This window comes from Lichenostomus cassidix, chromosome 14, assembly GCF_008360975.1.
Source record: "Lichenostomus cassidix isolate B80296 chromosome 14, HeHo_3.0, whole genome shotgun sequence".
NCBI classification, from domain to species: Eukaryota; Metazoa; Chordata; class Aves; order Passeriformes; family Meliphagidae; genus Lichenostomus; species Lichenostomus cassidix.
The window spans coordinates 14,445,408-14,470,288 of record NC_139495.1 but is presented as its reverse complement, the minus strand read 5'-3'; the positions used below and the strand labels follow the sequence as shown (position 1 = coordinate 14,470,288).

The window sequence follows — 24,881 nt, the reverse complement described above, 5'->3', positions numbered from 1 at the left end:
ATCGCGACAGAGCAGGGCCCGAGCGCGAGGGACGAGGGGACTTTAATGTGCTCGGGGGCTCAGAGCGAAGGGTCGCCGAAGCCGAAGCGGTGCTGGGCGGCGCGGATCTCCTGCAGCAGCGCGTCGTTCTTCAGGCCGAGCTGCGGGAAAGGGGAGCGGGGTCAGGGCCGGGGGCGCGGGGTTGCCCCAGTGCTGGAGGGGCTGTTTGGTGGCTCGGATGCGACACCGTCGGGACACGGATCGTCCCGTGGCACAGCCGCACACCCAGCTTGGAAGGGAGCAGGATGAGCGGCTCCAGCCCCGCCCGCCGCGCAGGGCACGGACACGAACCTTGACGGTGTATTTGTAGCACTGCTCTGCCTCCAGCTGCCGCCCGCCCTGCAGCCGCCGCACAGAGCGCCAGGGAGCAAATCGTAGGGCGGGTTAGCCAGGAAAAGACTCTTAAGACCATCAAATTCAACCATTCCCCCAGCACTGCCAAGGCCACTACTAAACCATGCCCCCAAGTACCACATCGACATGGCTTTTAACTCCCCCCAGGGATGGTAACCCCAGCACTGCCTTGGGCAGCTGGGCCAGTGCCTGACCACCCTTTTCATGAAAAAATTTTCCCAATATCCAACATAAACCTCCCCTGGCACAGCTTGAGGCTGTTTCCCCTTGTCCTGTCCCTTGTTCCCTGGGAGCAAAGCCTGACCCAACCTGGCTGCACCCTCCTGTCAGGAGCTGTGCAGAGCCAGAACGTCCCCCTGAGCCTCCTTTTCTCCAGGCTGAGCTCCTTTCCCAGCTCCCTTAGCCGCTGCTGGTGCTCCAGCCCCTTCCCCAGCTCTGTTCCCTTCTCTGCACACATTCTGTCTTGTCATGAGGGGCCCAGAACTGACCCCAGGATTTAGGGTGCCTCAGCAGTGCCCCGCATGCCAGGAAAGACATGGAATCTCAGTGAAATTACATTTGTAAGAAGCTCAGCAAGGAGGACATGCCCCGGGGCAGTCAGTGCCTGAGGGTGCTGTTTTTGTCACCCAAACACTCACTTTCCCTGAGCAGATCCCCCAGACTTTTTATCACTTCAGGCTCATGAGCAGATGCCAATAAACCCCCCGATAAACCCCTCCCCAAAACCTGCAGTCCTTCAGTCTGACAGGGCAGGGCACTCACTTGCAGGCAGATGAGGGCGAGATATCCCCACACTTCAGCGTTGGTGTTATCCAGAGCATTGGCCTCAGAGAGAGCATCTTCTGCTTCCACCATGTCCTCCATCTTGAAGGAGAGAAGGAGAGGCGTGGACAAAGGGCAAAGAGCAGGCAGAAAGGGCTTCACAACTGAAGAGAACAGCAGAAGAAATCAGTGCAACAGAAGGTCCTAGGAGGGATTCCCTGATAGAAATGCAGGGAGAGGATTTAGGGCACACGCAAGGACTTATCCTCAGCATCCAGCTCTCCAGTCTGGAGCAGGAGCTTCCCACTGCTGACCCCCGTGGGATCATATACTATTTCTAAGTCAGCCTGCAGCTGTAAGGAAAGCAGCACAAACACCTTCACCTCCAGGAACCAAGTGATCCAACCCCACGAGGAAACATGGCGGTGCTCCTGCTCCCTATTCCCACTGCCCAGCAGCTCCAGGCAGGCAGGGGTAGCTGGTGCCCAGTGCACCACACACCACCCTGACCTGATTCCACAGCCTCCCAGGATGTGAACATTTGGCCAAGGGGAAAACAGAAGTTCAAATTCCTTCCCTGCTTGCTTCCCTCAACTCCCCCAGCCAAACTCCTTTGGAGGAAACTGGCAAGTTTTTCCCTTGGGGAGGTACTGCGCTGCTGGTGGCTGGGCGTCTTTGGCAGCCATTCAGAGGTGCTGGATTCCCTTGGACAGGGAAAGCACTGAGATTCTTCCCTGCTGACATCCCACTCAGCGCCTTGGTGGTGACATGCAGGTCATGTGCAGGCAGGCACTCGGAGCAGAGCCCTCACTGCTTGCCATGACATCCTGGGGAAGGAGGTGCTGGCAAGAGCTGGGATGAGGGGAAGAATGGCTGCTCCCGGAGGAGCTGCTGAAGGTGACACCATCCAGGTGCCACACTGGAACTGTGACAGCACACAGGACAGGATGGCCTTCGGGAGCACGGGCTCACAGGCAGCCAAGTGTTGCTTTAGTCAAGGGGATTCTGCAAAAGCCAGTCCTGTGTCCCATGCCACTGACTGAAACCCAGAGGACACGAAGGCAGCTGCACTTACCCTGTAGCAGGCAATGCCCACGCCCAGCCAGGTGAGACAGGAGGCAGAGTCGTCACAGGCGAGCAGGTAGATCTGCTTGGCTCGGCCATACTGCCAGGAGAGAGACAGACACATTCCCTCTGCAGCATCACATCACTCCACGGACAGGAATTTGCCAAACACCCTGTTCCAGTGGGGCTCAGACATCCACTGTCCCCACTGCTGCTGGGGGAGTGACTTTCTTTGTGGTAACTTCCCCTCCACAGCCCTGCTGGCTCCTCACCTCTTTCTCTTCCAGGTAGATGGAGCCCAGGCGCAGGTAGACAAAGTGTATATCTGCAGCATCCTCCACAAAGCTGATGACTCGCTCGTAGCATGCCTTTGCCTTCTCAAAGTTCTTCTTCAGGTAGCACAGGTGCCCTTTCTGAGCCCAGACATTTGGATTCTATGCACAAAAAAACAGGAGACCCAGATGGGAGAAACAGCTGGGAGGGGGACTGGGACACCTGTAAGCAGCAGAAAGGAGGAGCTGAGCAGTGTTTAATTGTATTATCACAATAACTCCCTATGCAGTGATCCAGGCTTGGGATAGAGGAGCTAGAAGCTGCCTGGTGGGAAAGGAAGGACCTGGGGGTGCTGGTTGGCAGCAGCCAAACCCGAGCCAGGTGTGCCCAGAAGGCCAATGGCCCCTGGCCTATGTCAGCAACGGTGTGGCTGGCAGGAGCAGGGCAGTGCTTGTGGCCCTTTGCAGGGCACTGGTGAGGCCACAGCTCGAGTGCTGTGTCCAGTTCTGGGCTCCACAATGTGGGGAGGACATTGAGGGGCTGAAGTGTGTCCAGGGAAGGGAACAGAGCTGAACAGAGCTGGGGAAGGGGCTGGAGCACCAGGAGCAGCTGCAGAAGCTGGGAAAGGAGCTCAGCCTGGAGAAAAGGAGGCTTGGGGAGGACCTTGTGGCTCTGCACAGCTCCCTGACAGGAGGGGGCAGCCAGGTTGGGTCAGGCTTTGCTCTCAGGAAACAAGGGACAGGACAAGAGGAAACAACCTCAAGTTCTGCCAGGGGAGGTTGAGGTTGGATATTGCTAAAATTCCTTCATGGAAAGGCTGGCAGGCACTGGCACAGCTGCCCAGGGCAGTGGTGGAGTCACCATCCCTGGGGGGATTTAAAAGCCATGTTGATGTGGCACTTGGGGACATTGTTTAATTGTGAACACGGTGGTGCTGGGGAACAGTTGGTCTTGATGATCTTAGAGGGCTTTTCCAACCTAAACAATTCCATGATTCTATGATAGTAGGGCAGGTTTTATGCAGAGACTTAAGGTCAGTGGGCTGCCTGCAGGACACCAGCAATGGGATCCCCCTCCAGCTCCCTGCCCAGTGTCCTGCCTGCACACAGCATTCCCAGGCATCACCTTCCCCCTGCCTTCCTTTCAACCTGCCTCCTCAAAGCCAGCTTCTCTGCAGAGAGATCAATAGCAACCTTGTTTCTCATGAAACAGAGCCTGATTCACCCACCCAGGGAGAGAGGATCAGGATATACACATGGAAAGGAAAAAGAAAAGGCAGATGCAGCAGAGGGAAGGGCAGAGATAGGCTCTGAGATGCTGCCTGAGATGCACCCTCTGAGATGCAGGGGGTGACAGGAGGCTGTGACAATGGGATAACAAAGAGAGCAGTGCTGCAGCCACAGCCTGGTGTGAATGCTCTGGACTAACACTGGAATGGTAAAGTGGAAATGAACCAGGGGCTCTGGGATCACACACACCAAGAATGCAAGGGAATTACCAAGGGGTCGATCTGAATGGCCTCAAGCAGATATTCCTCACATTTGGGGAGGTCTTCCTGCTTCATGTAGGCCCAGGCCAGAGCCAGGTGGTAGGCACAGGTGGGGCCTCCCTGAGGGGTCAGCAGCTCGTGGGCCAGTGCCTTGTGTACAAACTGGGGAGAAAGTGCACAGGTGTTGGTTAGGGGAGCAGGGACACCATGGACACCCCAGCAGGACAGGGCAGGAGGGCTGACTGACACCTGTCTGACTTCCAGAAACAGAAAACACAAAGGAAATGTATTTTTCCCCTCTTTTGAGAGTTGGTCTAGCGGAAGGTGTCCTTGCTCACACCAGGAGCTTGAAATGAGATGAACTTTCAGGTCCCTTCCAAACCAAACCAAACCAAACCAAACCAAACCAAACCAAACCAAACCACTCCATGATTCCATCTAGTTCTGCCTTGCTTTAAGCAACTCTTTCTGTCATGTAAAATTTAGGCAGGCAGCACAATGTGGCAACCAGAGAGATCCCAGAGATAACCTGGTGGAACAGTTACAAAAATCACACCAACATAATGCACAAGTGTCTGAGTCAAAGGAGTTCAGGCATCTTGGAAGCATCACAATAATGGATCCCATCTCTGACTGCACAGGGAAGAGCACCCTGCACCATTTCTGAGCTGGTTGTTCCCTCTGCAGAAGGCAGTGCTGGGCTGTGTGTCCACAGCCAGCATTGTGAGTTCAGTGCTCTGCTTGGCCACACTTCTGCATCTCTGGGCAGTGGTGGCTTTGCTCCCTCTTGTGCTCAGCCTCTGGGGTGGCCATGACTCATTTCCTGAACCCAAGAAAGGGGCTGGCTGGAGCTCTTTGGAAATAAACCAACCTCCCTTCCCACTCCTCCACTCCCAGTTAAACTGACCCGGACAGCATTGTATTTCATCAGGAATTCCACTGTCTTCATGAAGATTGTGCAGGGAGTTGGCTGAGGTCCTCCTGCAGGGCATGGTGCTGCAAGAAAACGTGTCTCTATCAGTCCCAAAGTGGGGCTTTTATTTCTGGAGCCAGAGCAGGACATGAGGTCCTAGTGGGGACAGAGAAATCCCAGCAACATGGAGCAAAACCCAGGAAGTGGCAGAGGTGGCTGAAGCAGAGATAAACTCAGCATTTCTTGCTGAAGGGCTTAAGTTTTGCAGGAGATCTGAAAAGAAATTATGCTCTTCACCCACTAATTTTCCAGTTCAAACCCAGAAGAAGAAAAGATGGGAATTTATAGATGATACTTGTCAGAGACAGTGAGGTTCCTGCCTCCCCAAACCAACATGGGGGCCCTGAGGCACCCAGCACTGCCATCTCCACCATGAGTGGGGCTGAGGAGGAGGAGGCAGATCACATAGCACAGGACCAGAGGGGATCCCTAGGGACACTCTAAGAGCTGCCGTCTCAGGAGGGAGACAAGGAAGGTACAGGGTGCAGTGACATGAGGGAGAGAGCTGCTTTCACCCACTGGCTGTCCATCCTGAGATGTGCTGCTCTGAAAATCGGGGTGAACCTGCTTTGCCTGCAGATTCCCTGGCTCAGGAGAGACAACAGGCCTTGGCATCACAGGGGCCATGGCTCATTGCTCCTGTGTTACTCCCCACCATTCCCACAGGGCCACCTCCCAGCACTGGGCTCTCCAGCTCTCCATTCCCAAACCTTCCAGGGCTTCCTGCAGGGCCATAGCCTCTTCCTTGGATGTCACACCCTCCACCACCTCCGGCTGTTTGTCAGCTGAACCATCTGGAATCTTCTCTGGGACAAAAGCCCCAACAACCATTACGTGGAAAGAGTTTGCCATAAACTGCCCAGTTTAGAACATGATTCCACAAGAAATGAGGAAGAGAGAAAATATAAAAGATCTATCAGGTTTTCAAAACTGGGAAGAAATTTCTTTGCAGGAGGCAATACCTAGGGCTGGGGTTTTGAGCACAAGGTTACCATGTGAAGCCAGAAACAGGTATAAATGAGGCAGGATGAGAGGAAATGGCCTAAAGTTGTGCCAGGGGAGGTTTAGGTTGGATATTAGGGAAAATTTCTTCACTAAAAGGGTTGTCAGGCACTGGCCCAGGCTGCCCAGGGGTGGAGCCCCCATCCCTGGAGGTGTTCAAAAGCCTTGTGGATGTGGCACTTGGGGACATGGTTTAGTAGTGAACACAGCAGTGCTGGGTTAACAGCGGGACTCAATGATCTTGGAGGTCCTTTCCAACCTTAGTCATGTCATGATTCTATGAATATCCCTTTCCTCATAATCAGAAGGGACAAAAACCCACATGTGTCACGAGCCTGCCTGCCTGAGGCACAGTGCATGAGTGGTGATAATGTTAAAAATAAAGCCAGTCAGCATTTCCTGCAGCCTGGCCAAGTATTTGGGACTCAGGACAGTCAGTTTCAGCTCAGGCTGGACTCAGAGAGGCTCCGAGGGAAGCCTTGGCCCCAGGGTCACTGCCAAGCATCCGGTTTGCCCTTTGGATTGGTGAGGCAGAGCTTTTCAAGCTGTGTTGGGAATTCACAGTGACAGCTTCCATGGAATTCTGTTCTAGCTCACAGTCCACATCTTCCACCTTTACCCTCTGTATTTCCCCTCTAAAAATTCTCCTCTCCTTCCACCATTCACCACACAGCTCCAAGTCCCTCCATGCTGGTGCCAGGGCACCTACTGGGTTTGCTCAGTTACCTGGGTCTGTGCTGGGAGAACTCTTTCCCCCTTCTTCTGCCTCAGCAGCCTCGAGGATTCTCTTCTCCTCCTCCTCCAGCTGTGCTCGCAGGTTCTTCTTAGCCTCACGGAAGTTCCTTTCTGCCTGAATATAATTATTTTGCAGCTCATAAAACAAACCTGTGGGAGAGACAGAGCAGCATCAGCAGACACCCAAAGAAAGCAAAATCCTTCCCTTAGCTCTCAGATTGGAGTAGGGAGAAGAGGGCTGGGGGCAGGAACAATGCTTGTCTCTACAGGAACACCTTGAGCACCAGGCTGGTTGATTTTTGTACCTGAAATGGTCCAGGCTATGATGCTGGATGGCTCAGAGCAGCAGGCACTCTCAAATAAAATCTCTGCCTTTTCATAGTGCTGCAGTGCGACAGCCGCAATCCCACAGAGCAGCAAGCTGGGGCAGGCAGGGGCAGAGCAGTCAGCTTGCAGCCCCAGCAGTGGTGTGGGGAATACACCCCACAGCCTCCCCAGCCACCCACCCACCCACCCACCCACCAGGAGCACTCAGCACCTTTGGGTGTGCTGGCGGTCTAGACAAAGGGCCTGCTGGAAGCATTCCTGAGCCTTGGTGGAGTTCTCATGCAGGAAGCAGAAGGCTCCGTAGTCCAGCCAGCACTGGATGCTGCGCTGGTCCTGAGCTACCCTCTAGACAACAGAGATCATCACTGGAGTCAGGCTCATGCCAGGGACTGGGGAGACAACTCTGGGATGACCATGGCTTCCCTGGCCACCTCAGCCCAGTTTAGCAGGAATCAAGCCCCTTTTTTATCACATGCAAAGGTGCCCCCTAACTGGGATTGTGCTGGAAGCCCAATTCCTCTCTAAACTTTCTCCACCTAACACATGTCCTCCAGCTCCAGCTGACCCGTCCTAGGGCGCAGTGTCCCCAGCACTGACCCAGCACATCTTTTGGACCAGCCCATCCCATTTCCCCTGGCCTCAAGGTTGGAGTCCTCAGTGACCTCTCCAGGGACAGTCTCACATCCTGCAGAGAGCAGCATCTCCCTGGAAAATCCCTCCCCTTCAGCCTGAGTATCCTGGTGAGGCTCAGCTCCTTCCTCCCTCCACCACAGTCAGGGCTGGCTGAGCTGTGAGCAGTGGTCCTGCTGTGATGCTGTGCTGTGCCAGCCCACATAAGGAAAGAACTGGGGCTCCCTTACCTGCTTGTAGAAGACAGAGGCCAGTTTGAAGTCCTTGTTGGCTTCAGCTTCGTGAGCAAAGAGCAAGAGCTGCTTCCTGGTCGTGTAGGATGGAGGAGCAGGATGAAGATCTTCCCCAGACAGGAGCTGGTAGGGAAAAAGACAGTGTTAGCCCTGGGGAAGGGAAGAATGGTTCATGTGATCCCAGTATGGCAGCAGGCCCCATGCCAGCACTGCCCACAGTACAGACCAGCACAGCTGAGGCTGGGCACTGGGAAAGGCAAGCTGCTCCTTGTGGTGGGACACATTCCTGTCATTCCTAGGTACCTCTGTCAAACAGGGACAGGGCAGTATCAATTTTTACAGGGGCCTGGAGTGACAGGACAAGGGGGAATGGCTTCCCACTGAAAGAGGGCAGGTTTAGATATTGGAAAGGAATTGTTCCCTGTGAGGGTTGGGAGGCCCCGGCACAGGTTGCCCAGGGAAGCTGTGGCTGCTTCCTGGAAGTGTCCAAGGCCAGGCTGGATGGGGCTTGGAGCAACCTGGGCTAGTGGAAGGTGTCCCTGCCCATGGCAGGGGGTGGGATGAGATAAGCTTTAAGGTCCCTTCCAAACCAAACCAGCCTGTGATTCTGTGATTATTTACAGCATTCTCTAGATCAAAGTAATGTCAAACTTCTGTGGGGCCACTTACTGGTGACCCCAGCTCATGCTGGGGGTCTGAGCTCTGCAAGCCACATGCCAGCTACAGCAGCTTTACCAGTGGCATGTCACACATATCCCACCATTGGGATTTTGAGCAGTGGGATACAAATGCACTGGACCTTGTCTTGAGTGTGGCTCATGGTCCATGTGTGACAAGTGCAGCAGATGAAAGCATGAGCCTGCTTCTGTCTTGAAGGCAGAAGTCCTTCCCCTGCCTTGGATCCATGGTGAAGTAATGGCCCAAGTCACCCAGATTTCCCACTACCTTGTTCAGGGCAATGTGCATGTGGTCCACAAGGTACACGTAGAGCTCACTGAGGAAGACCTGGAGCTGCTCCTTGGTCTCAAATGCTGTGGTCTTCAGGTATTTCTCCCTCACAATCTTCACCACAGAATACTGGGGAGACAAGGGGATTGGACAAGGCAGGTTTCCCCATACCCCCCATCAGCTCTGTAACCAGAGACAGAACATATTCATTTTGCCTGAAGCTTCAGCTTAGTTCTGAGAAATAAATCCAGCCCACTACCAATAAAAGTAAAAAAAAGCAAGCACAGGGGATTTCCTTTCCCACCTCCCTGACACACCCTTAAGGGACAGCATGTGGAAGGCTCATCTCCTCAGGACAGAGAGGGGGTCTCCAGGAAGAATGTGGCTGAGGCTGTGGAGCTGAGAGAGGGGAAGCTCTTTTTCCTCCCAGGGCAAACTGGGAATGTGAGAGCAACCAGCTTTGCCTTTCTCAGGTTATGAGCATGGGGCAAAAGGATGTGATCAGCTGCCATTGATAGGAAGTGTTTTCTTGGTATGGGACCAAAGCTGCTCCATTAGAGGGGAATCCTGCCCCCCCTCCCACCTTCCCCAGAGCCCAGGGAAACAGCTCTGTGTGGCAGGAAAGGATTCTGGAGCACCACATCATCCTGAGTTACCACCATGGAGCAGCAGCTCCTCACTGAGAAACTGCCAGGACAAAATAAGCAGAGAAGCAAAAAGCATGAAGGAGCCTTCACCTTTAGCTGTTCCTTAAAAGCAAAATATTTCCCAGAGGTGTTGAGCTCGTAGTTGAGCTGACGCTTCTGTTCCTGCAGGGTTTCGTGGTCTATCTCTCCCTGGTCAGACAGCTCCTTCCCAAAAAGCTCATGGTATTCACTCAGGATGGCAACAGCAACACTGGTGACACGTTTGTGATATTCTTCCACTACCTAGGAAATAAATAAATAAATTTCACAAGCCACTTATGCAATCAACCTTGATATGTATTTGATTTGCCACAGCCCACGCCTCCCATTAACTCCACCTGACTCAAATCTCAATTAGCCTGTCACACATCCTTTCCTGTCCATGCCTGAGGGCTGAGAAAATATCTACAGGTAAACATAAAAGAGTTTCTTCCTGCCAGGATTTTCCATCAAAATCCAGTATTCCAGTCACTGCTATCTCTCCTATAGCAATATAGTTGGCTGTGAGTAGAATATATCTCATTTACTAGGAGCCTTGAAACCCATGGCCAACCCTCTCCAGCAGAACCTGTAATCTCATAATCTTGATCCTCAGAAATTCATGGTGATCAGAGAGTGGTCAGGGCTGATTCTGTTCAGGTTTGTCTGAGTCTGATGAAGCACTTGGGCTGGTCTGAGACAAGAAACTGTTGGGACTGCCCAGGAGGAATGTAAGGTTCTGGTAGCCTCTTTCCCCAGCATCCCATTTCTTTCCAAACATCCCCCCATGGCTGCCTTCCCTCCCTTTGCTCCATCTCTTCATCTCTTCCCTTTGTATGTGATGTGAACACGAGTGATGAATAGGGTCCTAAGGCACACTACTGTGGAGATAATACACACAGAAGTTTCCTTTTCTGTGTACTTCATAGAATCATAGAATATGCTGAATTGGAAGGGATCCACAAGGATCGAGTCCAACTCCTGGCCCTGCACAGACACCCCAACAATCCCACCCTGTGCATCCCTGAGAGCATTGTCCAAACACTCCTGGAGCTCTGGCAGCCTTGGGGTTGTGCTCATTCCATGGGTAACCTGTTCAGTCCCCAGCTCTCTTTTCCTAATATCCATTAAACCCTCCCCCGGCAGCTCCAGCTATTCCCTTGGGTCCTGTCCTTGGTCACAGACAGCAGAAATTGAAGCTGCCCCTTGTGAGGAAGCTGCAGACCCCAGTGAGCTCTGCCCTCAGTCTCTCTTCTCCAGGGTGAACATTCCAGGTGACCTCACCACTCCTCATATGGCTCTATTCCCTTCTAGACCCTTCACCACGTTTGTTGCCCTGCACCTTTGTCCTCTTCAAACCTCATCCCCATGTTGCTGTGGGCTGAGAATGAAGACTCTGCTGTGTGAGAGAGAAGGGGACAGGATGGGGGGGCAGAATGGTGCCAAGGCCACAGGATCTCACAAGTACCTTCCTGGCTCCTTCCGTCTGGGCAGGCAGTGCAGGGCGGGCTGGAATCATCTCCTTGACCCTGTCAATGAGAGCAGAGGAGAGATCAGCAGATCCACTGCCAGGGATGGTGGCTTGTCATGGGCACAGGCAGTGGGAGGTGTGAGGGCTCCAACCTGCCATCATGTCCCTGAGACACCTCAAAGGGACCTGGCAGGAAATCTGAAGTCTCAGACCAAAAGTGAACAGGTCCCTACAACTGATGCCTGTAGCTCATCATGACAAGATTAATATTTATTGTTAGCAATCCAAACTGCTCTCTTGGAGCAGCAGATCAGTATCTTAGAGCTCCTGGTTCTGCCAGAACAGCTGTAAGGAAGGAACCAGCCTGAGGAAAGCACTGTAGAATTTGGTTACTGAACAGCCCAGGCCACATGATCTATCAGCTCCCAACATCACCAGGTGTGGCTGTGGCACCTCATCCCTGGGCCACCCACAGCCACCAATCCCAGACCCCCAGACACCACACCAGCCCTGCCTGGGCCTCTGCTGGAGTTACAATGACCTTTCCTTAGGATTAGCATATTTTTAACTAAGATTTTATTAAGGTAAGGGTGGCTGAGCACTGGAGCAGGAGTCCCTGTGGAGTCTCCTTCTCTGGATATATTCAAAAACTCTCTGGACACAATTCTGAGTAATGTGCTCTAGGGAATCCAGCTTGAACATGAATGCTGGACTAGGTGACCTTCAGTGGTCCCTTGCAAACAGAATCATTCTGGGTTTCTGGAATGAAAATCCCTGGTGCCAAACCAGCCTTAATTCACTGAGACTTTTATCAATATTTCCTGCTTGCTGGACACCATAACACCCTCAGTCCTCAGAGTACAATCCAGCCCACCAAGCCAGGATGCCATAGGCCTCGTTCAGGTGCACACAGCAGGTGAAGAATGAGGAGTTACACTGAATCCACACACATTGCAGAAGGGGGGAAATGCATAAAATAGGCCAGGAAAAGATCTGTTCCAAGAGGGGTTCACTTTCCTCAGCCTGTTCCCCCTGGGAGACAGCAGGTAGCAGTGAGGACAACACACATACCTTCTCTTCAATGAATGGATGATATTTCTGTTTGAGATATGCGCCTGCACTTCTTATACCTTATTAATCTGCTGCATTTTCTATTTTTTATTCTATAAATGAGATGTGTTATGCCTTTTTAAACCCATAACACAGCAGGGCTGCCACTGGACAGGAACTGGAAGTCTCAAAGCAGCAGAGATGAAAGAGCAGCTCTGCAGCAGAACAACATGAAATCTAACATAAAAGCTGAGGACTAGGTAAAACGTTGGGAGAAAACTGGAAAGCTAAAAATAAGAGAATGCTCTGGTGAAGCAACAGCAGCACCACCCAGGGCAGTCCATTCTGGTGGCCAGGACTGACCAAGCTACTGAACATCACATGCAAGAGTCAAGCACATGGGGATTAGTGGGAAACAAAGCCCAGACAGGAACACAGACACTGTTGTGCTGCTCTGGTGTCTCTTGTTTTGAGAGGAATGGCAGGGAGATGCCAGCTGGGATGAACAAGTGTTTTCCCAACACACCAGATGCCGCGTCTAAAGCAGTCTGGCCAAATCCTCCCCCTGATTCCTATGAGCTTTGTCTCAGGCCTTCTTTATGGAGTATTCCAAGGGGGGTTTGCTGTACAAGCCTCTCTCCACCCGGCAGAGGAGCTGTCAGCCCCACACCCCACCCTTACACACCGTCGAGCAAGCTCCTCCCGCTGCCGCTTTGGGACCAAGGGCTTGTCCAGCTTTATCTCCATCATCAGGAATGTTCCTGCCTCGCTGTATTGCTGTGGAGATAAACATTGCTCCCTGTGTCGTGCTGTCTGCAGCCAGTGCTGGCACAATGAAATACTGAGCACACAGCCACAGATCTCCAAATTGCAGAGATCCAGCTTGTTTTATAACCCATCCTCGAAATGAGTTACAGCAGCAAAATCCAGCACAAAAAGCCAGGCTAGGGAAAAGGAGAGAGCTCAGATAATCAATCTGCCTGTAGAATGAATGTGAATTCCAGAGGAAGAAGCCAAAATATGAAGGGATAATTTAAATAAATGCCTGACAATTTACAGAGACCTTCTAGCCCAATGCCAGTGTGCTCTCTGGGTGGACGTCAATTGAAGAACTCTGGGACAGCATCTACGTAAAACATCCCTTGTCCAACTCACTCTTGAGGAATTTAATTGTGTGAAAGGTGTGAGACACCAGCACGGTGATGCTCTACAGTCTCTCCTTCTCTTTGGAGAGACATAATTACCTGTCCTTCAAGGCTGAGATTTGTGACATTTTCAGATCCTCCAGTGCCATCTGACAACTGGATTTTGGATGGGTTGAGTAATTATTAGGAAAAAGAAAAGATGTTTGGTTTCAGACTCAATAAATCTCGTATCTTTGCAAGTTCATGGTGTGAGATGGGTTATTTGCTCAGGCAGCATGTCCTAAGATTTCAACATAAGGGAAGGCTGCAGCTTCCTCGCAAGGAGCAGCTCCAATCGCTGCCTCTCTGTGACCAGTGAGGGACCTGAGGGAACAGCTGGAGCTGTGCCAGGGGTGGATTAGGCTGCTTCTTCTCCCAGAGGGTGCTGGGCACTGCCCAGGCTCCCCAGGGAATGGGCACAGCCCCCAGGCTGCCAGAGCTCCAGGAGCATTTGGACAATGCTCTCTGGGATGTACAGGGTAGGATTGTTGAGGTGTCTGTGCAGGGCCAGGAGTTGGACTCCATGATCCTTGTGGACTCCTTCCAGTTGAGGAGATTCTATAATTCTAGGCTAACGAGTATCTCCCAGTTGGATGAGGCAACACAGCATCCATCCCTGGTTCCTGCATATCCCAACTTCCTGTGACATGGAAACAGGTGGTGCCACGTGCCTCCCCAGACCTTCCCTCCAACAAACCTTACCAGGTCGGAATCTTTCAGTTCCTTCTGAGTCTTACTGGGAGCAGCTTTGGAAACAGGAGAGGACCCCAACCCTTCCTTGGCCAGACTGAGCTGTGACCTGCGATCCCGGAAAATACTGTGCTGAACTTTGGTCTGAAAAATCGAGAGAACAGAGAGAATTAAGGGACAAAACAGGCTTCCTCTTAACCTCTCACATCACAAAACATAATGTCATGGTCTTAAATGCATTAAGAAGCTTTGCAACCTCATTCTCTCCTCCTAGAGTTCAGCTGCTGGTGCTCCAGGCCAGCTCTGATCCTGTGTAACTGTGAAACCTCAGCGGGGTCTGAGACTGTGAGAGTCAGTGGGATCTCTCCATCTTCCCAAAAAGACCTGTGTTTTCACTGAGGACTTGCCTTTGATTCTTGCCTGAGCTATGTGGTGAATGTGCTGGAACCCAGATTCCTGATCCTGAATTCCTGGTGGGACCCTAGACCTGCCTCATAGCTATAGACTTGCCTGGTGATAAGGACTGCTGCATGAATCTGGCTACTCTTACCAGGCGCCTGCTCCACACATTTTTTGGGGTCCCTACCTGCCTGACAGCATCTCTTGGGTCCCAGCTCATTTTCTCGTGTGCAGCAGCTTCCCTGACACACACCAGGGAATTGCAAGGAACAGGTTTGTCAGACTGTGTGTTTACACAGTGTTTGACCACCTAGACAGGCTGTTCCCTCCCACACATCCTGGTTACAGGAGTTGGGCTAGCAAGAATTATGGAGATCCTAGGGAGAGGATGGAGCAGCTGTAGGGAAACCCCTTAGACCAGGAGGCAGCCCAAAGCATCCAGGGAACAAGAAGGACATCACTTGTGACAGAAAAATGGCATAGGACAAGCAGCACCATGCAGCCAAGGGGTCATTATTCATGGCAGGGCAGCAGAGCCCAGCAGACACAGTTGTGCCCAGCCCTGCTCTGAAGCAGCCAGCGGGAGCAGGGAGGCAGGAGAAGGGCTGGAATTCACCTGTGCCTGCACCGCAGCCCCACAGGGAACAGGGGTGGTAAAACCAGGCTGTGCATCTGTCCTCCTGAAACAAGCTCAGGTCTGTTCCAGCAGGAACAGACTGTGGGAAAATGGAGATGTAACTGTCACTCTTAGTAACAGAGAGGGAGAAATGCAAAGACAAATAAACCTCGGTGGGCTAGAGCTGAAAGAGCTCCAGTGACAGCTTTTTTTGTGGTTGCCGGGGGTAACGCAATCCTTTTAAAGCTACTGTTTGCTCTTCCCAGCAACACAGCTCCCTTGCCCATGTTCTAGACTGGGAGGAGAGGAGCATGCTGGCATAGGAGGGAGTGGAGTGAGATTCAAAGCCTCTCTCAGCCCCCAGACCTGCTCACACCCCCCCAGAAATCCTCTGCCTTGGAGAAATCTGCACATAAAAGCTTGCTTGTATCGTTGTTTTTCTCCATGACCAGAAGGGCTTTGAAGGTTCAGATCCAGCTCTGAGCACCACACTGCCCACACTGCCTGCTCCCAAACACCCACTGTCCATGCTGCCTTCTCCCAAACATCCTCTGCCCATTCTCCCTGCTCCCAACCCCTCTGTGCAAACCCAGCAGCAGAGCTGGAGCAGAGCCTGCTGCTCTCACCTTCCCAAACACCTCACTGTCGTCGTAGTTAAAGACACGGAAGGCCCCTCGGATCTGGTTCACCCCAGGGCACAGCAAAGGCATCATGTTGACATATGCCACACCATGGAAGGCAATCTGCTTGTCCTCATCTCCCTGGAAACACAGAGCAAGGGATCCTGAGATCCTGAACAGACTGTTATTCTCCTTAAGGGAACAAGGTCACCAATCTCATTAAGAGGAGGCCACACAGCAAACTGATGCACCTGATGAGCCACCGGCTCTGTCATTGGCATGCAGCCGAGACAACCTGGATGAATACACTGGAGTCATTCCATATGTAGAATATTAATTTTATCCCAATCCCTGTGGGGCAGCTTTTCTCTTGAATTCCTGCACTCTGCTATTCCTCAGGATGGCCTTGCTGAGATACAGCTGGAAGATTATCAGCTGTGTGGTTAGAAATCCAGGTGACCTTACCAGAGTTGTGCATCTCAGGCTGGACAGAAACCAAGTGGTTAAAGAGGTGTGGGAGGCCTGGCTAGAAGGATCATCATCGGAGCTGCAAAATCCTGGCACTGCTGAGTGCTGAAAGGGATTTACACCAACTTAAATGACTTTGCCCTGGAATAGATTAGGAGCTCTCACACAGCCAGCTGCCATGAGCAGAACCATTCTCTAAGGGGCTGTTTCTCTGTTAAACCACCCTGGTTTAGCTGCAAAAACATAATTTACGTACAGCCTGAGAAAGAAAGCATGAACTTCTTCAAAGTGTTCCAAAACACCATTGGCCAAAGATAAGCTCTATGAATGACCTTAATTCTCTTCAAGGCCAGGCTGGATGGGCCTCTGAGCAACCCAGTCTAGTGGAAGGTGTCCCTAGCCTTGGCAGAGGTTTGGAAGGAGATGGAGTCTGAGGTCCCTTCCAACCCAAACCATTCTGTGACTTTAAAAAGCACCCTCTCCCTGACCCCTTTCCACTCAGCTACCACAGACCATCAGTGAGAGCTCTGTATGGTATAAGGAAAAAATATGACCTGTATCTATTTAACAGCTCTATAAAGCTGATTTTTCACAAAGCCTCCTGCCCTCTAACTCACTTTGGCTGCTTCAAGGCTGATTTTGGTACAACAATGGCATCAAAAGGAAAGTACCTGATAATACAATGCTACCCCACAAGCCAGACCCCACTTTTTTTTACCTTGTCACCTTTGCTGGTTTTCCCTTTGCCACCTGCAGCCACAGACATCCTGCAGAACTCCACAGGGCAGTAGCGGCACTCAGCAATGCGCTTCTGCAGGCTGGGCACAAAGAAGATGCAGCATGCACTGAGGAGAGGCAGAAACCCAGCTGGAGAACCCCACCACCCTCCTCTGTGGCCCAGCAGCATCTCTTGGGTTTGCTTCGCCCCATTCCCTCAGCAAACATCCTCAGGCCATGGGAACACTCTGATTTGGGGCAGGCTGGGTACATTTTCTCCTCTACCCACTGCTGTGTGCATTTATGGCACAGCCAGCTTTAAAATAACTGTGAGAGCAACACACTGGGTTTTCTCTCTCCTCTGGTTATTTCAGAAATAAAACAAGTAAGAAGAAATGTGATTAACTTTGCTATAAATCCTGAATTGTACAGAGCAAGTGGATCTTGAGCTTGCATTCTGTGTGGCTGGTGACTCTGACACCAGCAGGCAGGCTGGTGGATGTGTAGGGAAAAGAGCTTTAAAAATCAAATGAGATAGAAGGGAGTATTTCCACACAAGGAGTAATTTGGCTGTGAAATGCACAGCCATGATGCAGCTGAGGCCAGGAAAATAGCAGGATTCAAAGACAAATGGAACACTCATCCTGATCTTGAGCATATCTGGAGCTGCTAAAGGTAACACTTATCCAATAAAAAAGCAAATGAAGAGTGCCCACATGGAGTGAAAGGCTTGAATGTATTTGGGATTCAGTAAAACTTAATTAGCAGCTCAGAGGAGAGCTATGGAAGCCACTCTACTCCATGCCTGCTCACCATAACTGCTGCCCCTTCCTTCAAACTATGGAGAGACCATCCCCCAGCCCCAGCTGCTGGTAGCAGGAGTGAGCATTTAGGAGGAGGAGCCAGCAGCTCCAGTCAATTCATCTTCCCCTAGCACAGCAGAACAAAGCTGCTGCCAGTGGTTCAAGGCAGTTCAAGAGCTGCTCCCCAGCTCAGGTGAACACTTGTGGCCAAGAGACAGCCACGGGAGCCATGGGGGGTGAGGCAGGGCCACAGTTTGACCCCTAAGAGGTCCAAGGGCAGATGCACATTGCTGCTCCCTGCCTCAGGTCATTCATCTGAGCATGTTCTGGGGTGGGTTGCTCAGGTCCCTTACAGGGCCACTGCAGGAGCGTCCAGGAAACAGCGCCTTTCCATGTCCCACACGATCCTCTTTGCACTCTCTGCCTGCATCCTGAATTCCATGTCCTGTGAGAAACAGCATGCAGTCAAAGCCAGGACAGCAATCTCCACAGCCTGCATCATCCTCAGAAATGTCCCCAGGAGAGAATGTGAGTCAGAGAGAAGTGTCCAAGTGCCCAAAGCCAGGCCAGCCCAGCAGAGAGGCTGACAGCCTTTCCTGCAGACACCATCAGCATTAAGTGCCTGGCTTACAGGAGATAACACAACTCCCAGCCCAGCAGCTCAGTGTGGGTTCTTTTTGGGACCAGACCTGCCACATTCTTCCTTGGGATGTTTCCTGCAGTGAGTCAGCATGTCTGCTGTCCAAGGGGAACCATATCTGTGCTGGACACTGCACAGTGACCACCCACCTCCCTCTCATATCAAGTCTCTCAGTCCCTGCTGGTTCTCTTCCAAACCTACCAGTCCTTCCTCACCTCGCTTCTGGTGAGCTCTCCATCCTCATCCTCATAGGACCCACCAACAATGATGGAGTCAGGTATGGTCAGAGCACCAGGGGCCAGGATGGGACCAAGGGGCCATATTTTGGGCCGGGGCAATGGTTCTTTTTCACCACCAGCCTTCAGGATGCCGTTCTTGAAGAGCAATGGCACTTCCTTCTAGAGACACATGAGAAACAAAGGATTTGCATTTCTAACAGAAGCAGGAGCAAGAGCCAGCTGCTCCAAGCTGGGATAACAAAGCAAAGCAACAGTACAGGGTGCCTGGCTTGGAAAATGCACTCCACCACACGCATACAAAGAATGGAATAAAAATAAAGAGCCATGTGGAAAAAAACCTGCCAGTTTGAATCCAAATCTTTCCAAACAGACCATTGTTTGTGTTAAAGAAACACGTCACGCCACAGAGACTCTGAGCCCTCCCAACAAAGGCTGCTGGTGCACAAGCATGGGAGCTGTGCACCCCACGTGCCTGGATACTTGTTTCATGGGGTGGGAGGACAACCCAAACCCAGCCAAAACCCCTGTCACTGTGCCTGGACCACTCTCACCTCGCCAGCTGCTGGTATTTGCAAGCAAACCATGTAGTTTTGCTGGGCTTCAGCAGCAAAGGCTTCAGGGACAGAATAAGCTGCCTCCAGTGTGATGCTCAGAAGGTTCCCACTCGAGAACTGGGTGGCAGGGACCAGGACCTCTTTGGTGCTCACTGTCACTTCAAGCATAGCCTGTGAGACAAGGATAAAGTAGAGCCAGTAACTAGACAATTATAACTCGCCTGCTCTTAGGAGATCAAGAAGAAACCCAAGGCCAGAATGTATAATGTTATCTTGTGCCTCATCTTGGATGTTAAAGAAAACAGCCCAGCACAGCAAAGGAATTTCAGGATCAATTTGGCTCAATTGTGGTATTTGTTTGTTTAAATCACAGGCTGTTTGAGGTATGGCACATGCCCCAAGGGTCTCATGAAATGAGTAGTGGAGAAAGAGGGAAGGTCTCTTAAAAGGAGTCACAGAGAAGGAACATCAAGGGTGGAAAATGATGCTTTTCCCCTGGTGATTCAGAGAGCCACAGCTTTGCCTCTGCCCTATCTCCATGCTCTGTGTGCAGCCTTTAATTACCTGTCCCAGCCCTGGATGGATGGTGTGTGAGGGAAAACCAGCTGATCAGCATTTATTACCTGTCTTCCCTAATGACTGCCCCCCCACCTTGCTCACTGTGAACTCCTCTTTAAACACAGAGCTGCTAATGGGATATCCACCCCTCCAACTCGCTCCCAGTGCTCACTGCAGGCAGGCTCAGGAGCAAAATTGGACACATTTTCCCGGCCTCATACTTCATTCCCTGTTTCAGTCACTGGGTACTTTGCAACCTGCTGAATGAATAAGGACCTTGCAGAAAAGGCAGTCAGAGTTTGTACAGTAATGGACTCAGACGTTTTTATCTGCAAAAAGGAAGGCTAATAAAGCTGGGCAGGTGACCCTGTCGTTGCCTTTCCTGGGGTTTTCAGCACTGCGCTTTCCATCTTTATTATTTTTTCCAGAGCACTTGGGTAGCTGCACACATTAACATTTCCCAGCACGACTTCACCTATCAGAGGGAAGTAGGGACAGACGTCAGAGGGAGCGGGAAAGGCCTCCAAGCCTGTAACATATAGGGCTGTACCACATCCGTGATGAGCCAGGCAGCTGAGTCATGTTCTCCCTCCCATTAAAAAGCAGCAGAGAGCTGAAAGAGGGAAGGAACAGTTCCAAATTCCACATACCATGGCCTCAGGGTGAAGCCTCTCTGATGGGGAGGCAGCCACTGCATACAAAGGAGCAAAGGCCTTCAGTGAACGTGATCCTGGGAAGCAATAGGAATGAGAACAGCCTAAAGTGAGACCCTCTGCAAAGAATCATAGCCATGGAATGATTTGGGTTGGAAGGGACCTCAAAGATCATCTTGTTCCAGCCCCCTGCCATGGGCAGGGACACTTTACATGAGACAAAATCATGGTCTAAACCTGAATGCTGAGCTACCCTCTCCCCCCACCAACTCAGATTTTGCAGAGCTATGAAGGCCACTTTGTCAAAAGGATATAAGTTGTTGTCAGGGGTCCACAAGCAGAGACCAGAAAGTGCCAGGGAGTATGGAGTGGTCATGGAGGCTGTGGAATTCAATGTTGTACCTTGCACCAGAGGTAGAAGATCCACCACAGCTTGGCCAAGAGGCGTGATTGTCTCTTGTTTTTTCTTCTGCTTTAACCCCACTTCTAGCACTGTCACTAGGGAGATAAAAAGAGAGGAGCTGGCAGAATTCCTTGGACCAGCAGGTCAGGCACTGGGAAGGGTCTGTGTCAGCTCTGACACATGCTCCTCTTCACCTCCCAAGGCTGACAAGCACAGCAAAGCCAAAGGAGCACGGGCCAATGTGAAAGGGGATTCTTCCAGCTGGCAGAGATGGACAAGAAGTGCTGAAAGCCTCCCACCACTGCTGCTGAAGTGCTATTCCTGAACCAGTGACTCCTGCAGTGACAGCACCCAGCTCCAAGGTGGGAGATCTGGCGCCAGGTACTTACAGAGCAGTGGTTTATGCACAATGACATCCAAGGAGTTGGGCCCATCGGCGCTGCACTCAAAGCTGGTGCTGAACTCATATTCTGCTGTCCCATCTGGCAGGACATTAGTCTTGGAGGAGTCTCCCAGGACTACTCCGTTGTACTCCACACGCACCAATGAAACCAGCATGCTGCTTTTGAGAATATTCTGTCAAAAAAAAAAAAAAACCAGCTCAGTGAGCAGCTGGCTCTGTGGCAGCATCCCAGGATCAGAGTTCCTCTGGCAGCAGCTCAGGTCAGTCACCAGGACAGGGCTCACTTGTGGGGGTCTGTTCCACCACAGCAATGGGGAAGAGGAGCAGAGCTTGGCCACATTGAGACCTCACCCTTCCCTATCTTTAGGAGGGAAATTTCCTGTTTCACCATGCTGAGATGCCCCAAAGATTATCAGGAGTTGCAGCAGGGGAGATAGAGAGGTCCAGGCTTCACCTCAGGAAAGACACATCTGAAACAAATCCCAAAATACTCCACTGATATTTTTGTGCTTCCAGGAAGCTCGAGACCTTTGCTGTCTCCTAAGAAAGTAGCTCCTGACCTACAGGAGTGAACTTACAGGACACCTGTGGATGTCACATGGTCCAGAATGTCCTGAAATGCACAAGCAAAAATGGCCTCAAGTTATGCCAGGGGAGGTTTAGGATGGATATTAGGGAAAAATTCTTCACTGTAAGGGTGGTCAGTCATTGGAACAGGTTCCCCAGGGCAGTGGTGGAGTCAGCATTCCTGCAAGTGTTCAAAAGACGTGTGTATGTGGCACTTGGGAACATGGTTTAGTGGTGTCCTTGGCAGTGCTGGGTTAAAGATTGGACTTGATGGTCTTAGAAGTCTTTTCCAACCTAGATGATTCCATGATTCTTTGAAATCAAAGGAAGGGCTCCAACAAGCTCTTTGGGAGCTCTGCAATTTGTTGTTACACCACTTTCATACCACTTGCTTTAATCAGAGATGAGGAGATTAAAATTTTACTTTGAATTTCAAATTTCTAAACAGAGGGGCTTTAAAAAAGGCTGGAGAGGGACAATGAGAGCACAGCATGTGGCAGTGGGGACCCACATGGGCAGCACTGGGCACCTCCACAGCAGAGGAAGAGCTGGGCAGCAGGTACCAAAGGGTTTCCTGCAGCAGAAACACAGTTTAGTTCTCAATTCACAGAGAAGTGGCTGAACACAAGGACCATTGTACCCAAACCCAGCTTTTCCTTAGTGCTGGGCCACAGGGATGCCTAACCCGCCCTCAGCTCCCTCTCTCTCTGTCACTGGGGTAATTAGTTCCATGCTGGTTCTTACACAAAAAGAGATCTCTTTCACTTGGTTTTAATTTTCAGCCCTTCTCACTGTCTCCTTGAGCATACATTCTATGAATGGCTAAACAGAAGAATCCAATTAACCTTTCCCTGTACCATTAATTATCCAAGACTCCTCTCTCATCCTTCTCTACATTGCCTCTAATTAAGCAGATTCCACACTTATAGCTGGAAGTGGATTCCACATTCTTACAGACAGATTTTTTTCATATTGTTGCTGTGATTATTGCCCTTTTGTAACCCCCCCTCCCTTTTGCACAGCCCTTTCTCACGGTGGAGCAATCAGAACCACAAAGCAACATTCCAGATGCAATCAATCCATGAGCCTTTTCTTCCCAGCGTCGTTTTTCCTCCTCTCACCTCATACCTCACCTAAGCTGCTGTTTGCTGAATCTATCAGTGTAAGAGGTACTTCAATACTACAATGTAAAAGCCTCAAGCAGGTGCTTTTGGATTGCTTTTCCTGTCTGCTACTGGAGCAGAAGCAGGGATTTCCATTTTTTCTGCTTGCAGCAGGAGCTGAGCTTCTCCTCCACATTCTCTCCCAAATGCCAGTTCCTCTGGAAGACTTTAAGGACAGCTGGGTGCATCACATGGAAATCACAGCAGTGGTGATTTGATTGGCACCAGCTCATAGCCTTGCACTGGATCCTCTGCCTTTTTAAAACCAGAGCCACCCTATTGCTTTCAATAGGATTTAAGCAGCTGGAGCTGGGATGAAAATCTGACTTTACACCTAAGATGAGATCCTGTTGCAGGTATTTGTCTTACTGATCACATTTTCACTGTGTTCTGCTTTAAAAAGCTGCCATTTACATACAGTTAGAGGATGGCATTGAAGGATGGCATAGAGGATGGAGAGGTACGTTTCACCCCAACATCTGTGGCTTGCTGCTGGGGAGGTGTGCTCCTCAATTTATGTGCCTTATAAGCTTTTTCCTCTGTGTGAACTCCTCAGCAGGGAGGAGGAAGCCACAGTGTGGCATTGCTGAACCTCTGATACTCCCACCACTCCTTCCTTAAGCCTTATCACCCCCGACCTGCTCTCACAGGGGATCCCAGCACACAGAATCATTCTGACCTCATTTATTACATTAGTAGAGATATTTTCAGAAATTTACCAGGTCCTGCGCCTTCAGGACTGTGATGTGTACTGGTACTGGCTGTGACAGAATGGGAAGAGATGCACCAGCAGACTCCTTCCCACCAGTCAGCCCCACAGGGACCTCCATGGCTCTGCAGGAGAAAGAATGAGGAAAGAAACATGAAACTGCTCCATTCCTCTCCCAGATACCTCTGCAGGACACAGCAGTGCTGGTTGCAAGCGCTATTCAGGGCTTGGCTGTCAAAACACCATTGAAAGCACAGGGCTTTGGCAGTGATGAATCTCTCACGAGGCACAGGGGGAGGACTGGGAGAAATGTAATGTGAAAATTATCCATCTCTGTAAGCTTCACCCAGCTGCAGTTCCCAGGAAAGGTTTGCTGTGCCAGGCTGCTCTCAGCTCCCAGCGCCGGGTACATCCCTGCCTCTCTTTTACTCCCTGTTTAAGTTGATGGTCACCCCACGGGCCAAAGGCTGGTAGCTACCAGCCCATCCCCTCACAGCTCCCACACACTGTGGCGCCCTGGCTCCATCCACTCCTCGGGTTTGTAAATCCTTCCGGATTCCCTCAGGGCACCCCAGGGACCCCACGGCCCCCTCACCTCACACCCCCAGCGTGGGGGACACGGGCATCTGCCCGAGCCTGGCAGCTCCCTCAGGGCAGCACCAACAGTCCTGGGGGTCTTCTCACCCTGGCGTGGTCCTGCAGCCCCTCACCCACGGGCCTGGAAGCTCTTCTGCCCCAGAATGATCCTGCAGCCCTTCACCGAATGTCCCGGAGGTCTTCCCGACCCGAGCTGAACCTACAGGCCCCGACCCACGGGCCTAGGGGCTCTGCCGACCGGGGATGGTCCTGCAGCCCTTCACCGACTGTCCCGGGGGTTCTCCTACCCCGGGCGCTCCTGCAACCCTTCATCCATGAGTCTGGGGGCTTTGCCGAGCTGGGGTGGTCTTGTAGCCCCTCGCCCACGGGCCTGGAAGCTCTCTTGCCCCTCACTGACAGTTCTGGAAGCCCTCCTGCCCTGGGGGATCCTGCAGCCCCTCACCGGGAGCCCGACGGGTCACCGTGCGGCGCCGAGGCTCGAACCTACGGCCTCCCCTACTCGGCGGAGAGCTCGCGTCCCGTAACCAGAGCGACGCGGCTGCTCCCGCAGGCCCCCGAAACCTCGCGGGACCCTCGCCTTTCCCCGCGCGCCTGGGGGCGTGCCCGTGAGGCCGCGGCCGCCGCCATGATGGGTGTGGGCAGCCCTCACCAGCCCACAGTGGGGCGGGGGTCCCCCCGAGCCCTGCCGTATGAGCTGGCGGTGCTGCAGGGCCACCATGTCCCTGCCTGCAGCCTGGTGTGCCCGGCTGCTGCCCCAGCCCACTGCTGGCCCCCGCCCTGGCTGGCAGAGGCCCTGGTGGCCACCCAGCCACTCCCTCACACCCCACTGGTGGCCCTGAGGGGGTGGGAGGAGGGGTCCCAGCAGGCCGGGCCGGGGTGCCT

The 24,881-nt window shown here is 52.0% G+C and overlaps 1 protein-coding gene across 7 annotated transcripts; it reads right to left on the bottom strand.

Annotated features, from left to right (window-relative positions):
- Positions 1-25: 25 nt before the first annotated feature.
- CFAP70 (cilia and flagella associated protein 70) lies at positions 26-24,564 on the bottom strand. 7 transcript variants are annotated; one of them, XM_085075111.1, is made up of 27 exons: positions 24,287-24,433; positions 23,413-23,527; positions 20,950-21,136; positions 20,560-20,655; positions 20,155-20,234; positions 18,944-19,117; positions 18,369-18,551; positions 17,867-17,958; positions 16,712-16,811; positions 15,532-15,666; positions 13,903-14,034; positions 12,702-12,793; positions 10,964-11,024; positions 9,568-9,759; positions 8,828-8,959; positions 7,880-8,005; positions 7,231-7,364; positions 6,998-7,113; positions 6,684-6,842; positions 5,666-5,761; positions 4,890-4,978; positions 3,992-4,144; positions 2,493-2,654; positions 2,231-2,320; positions 1,156-1,257; positions 331-378; positions 26-140 (listed from the first exon to the last, which is right to left on the bottom strand). In XM_085075111.1, exons 1-27 carry the CDS (start codon positions 24,313-24,315, stop codon positions 60-62), a joined length of 3,156 nt encoding a protein of 1,051 aa, XP_084931237.1. In that variant the 5' UTR covers positions 24,316-24,433; the 3' UTR covers positions 26-59. The 7 variants fall into 7 exon arrangements, with proteins under 7 accessions (XP_084931237.1, XP_084931234.1, XP_084931231.1 ...); XM_085075108.1 differs by lacking the exons at positions 5,666-5,761; positions 24,287-24,433 and adding an exon at positions 24,442-24,564 and having other exon boundaries at positions 16,712-16,838; XM_085075105.1 differs by lacking the exon at positions 5,666-5,761 and having other exon boundaries at positions 16,712-16,838.
- Between the last annotated feature and the right edge of the window lie 317 nt (positions 24,565-24,881).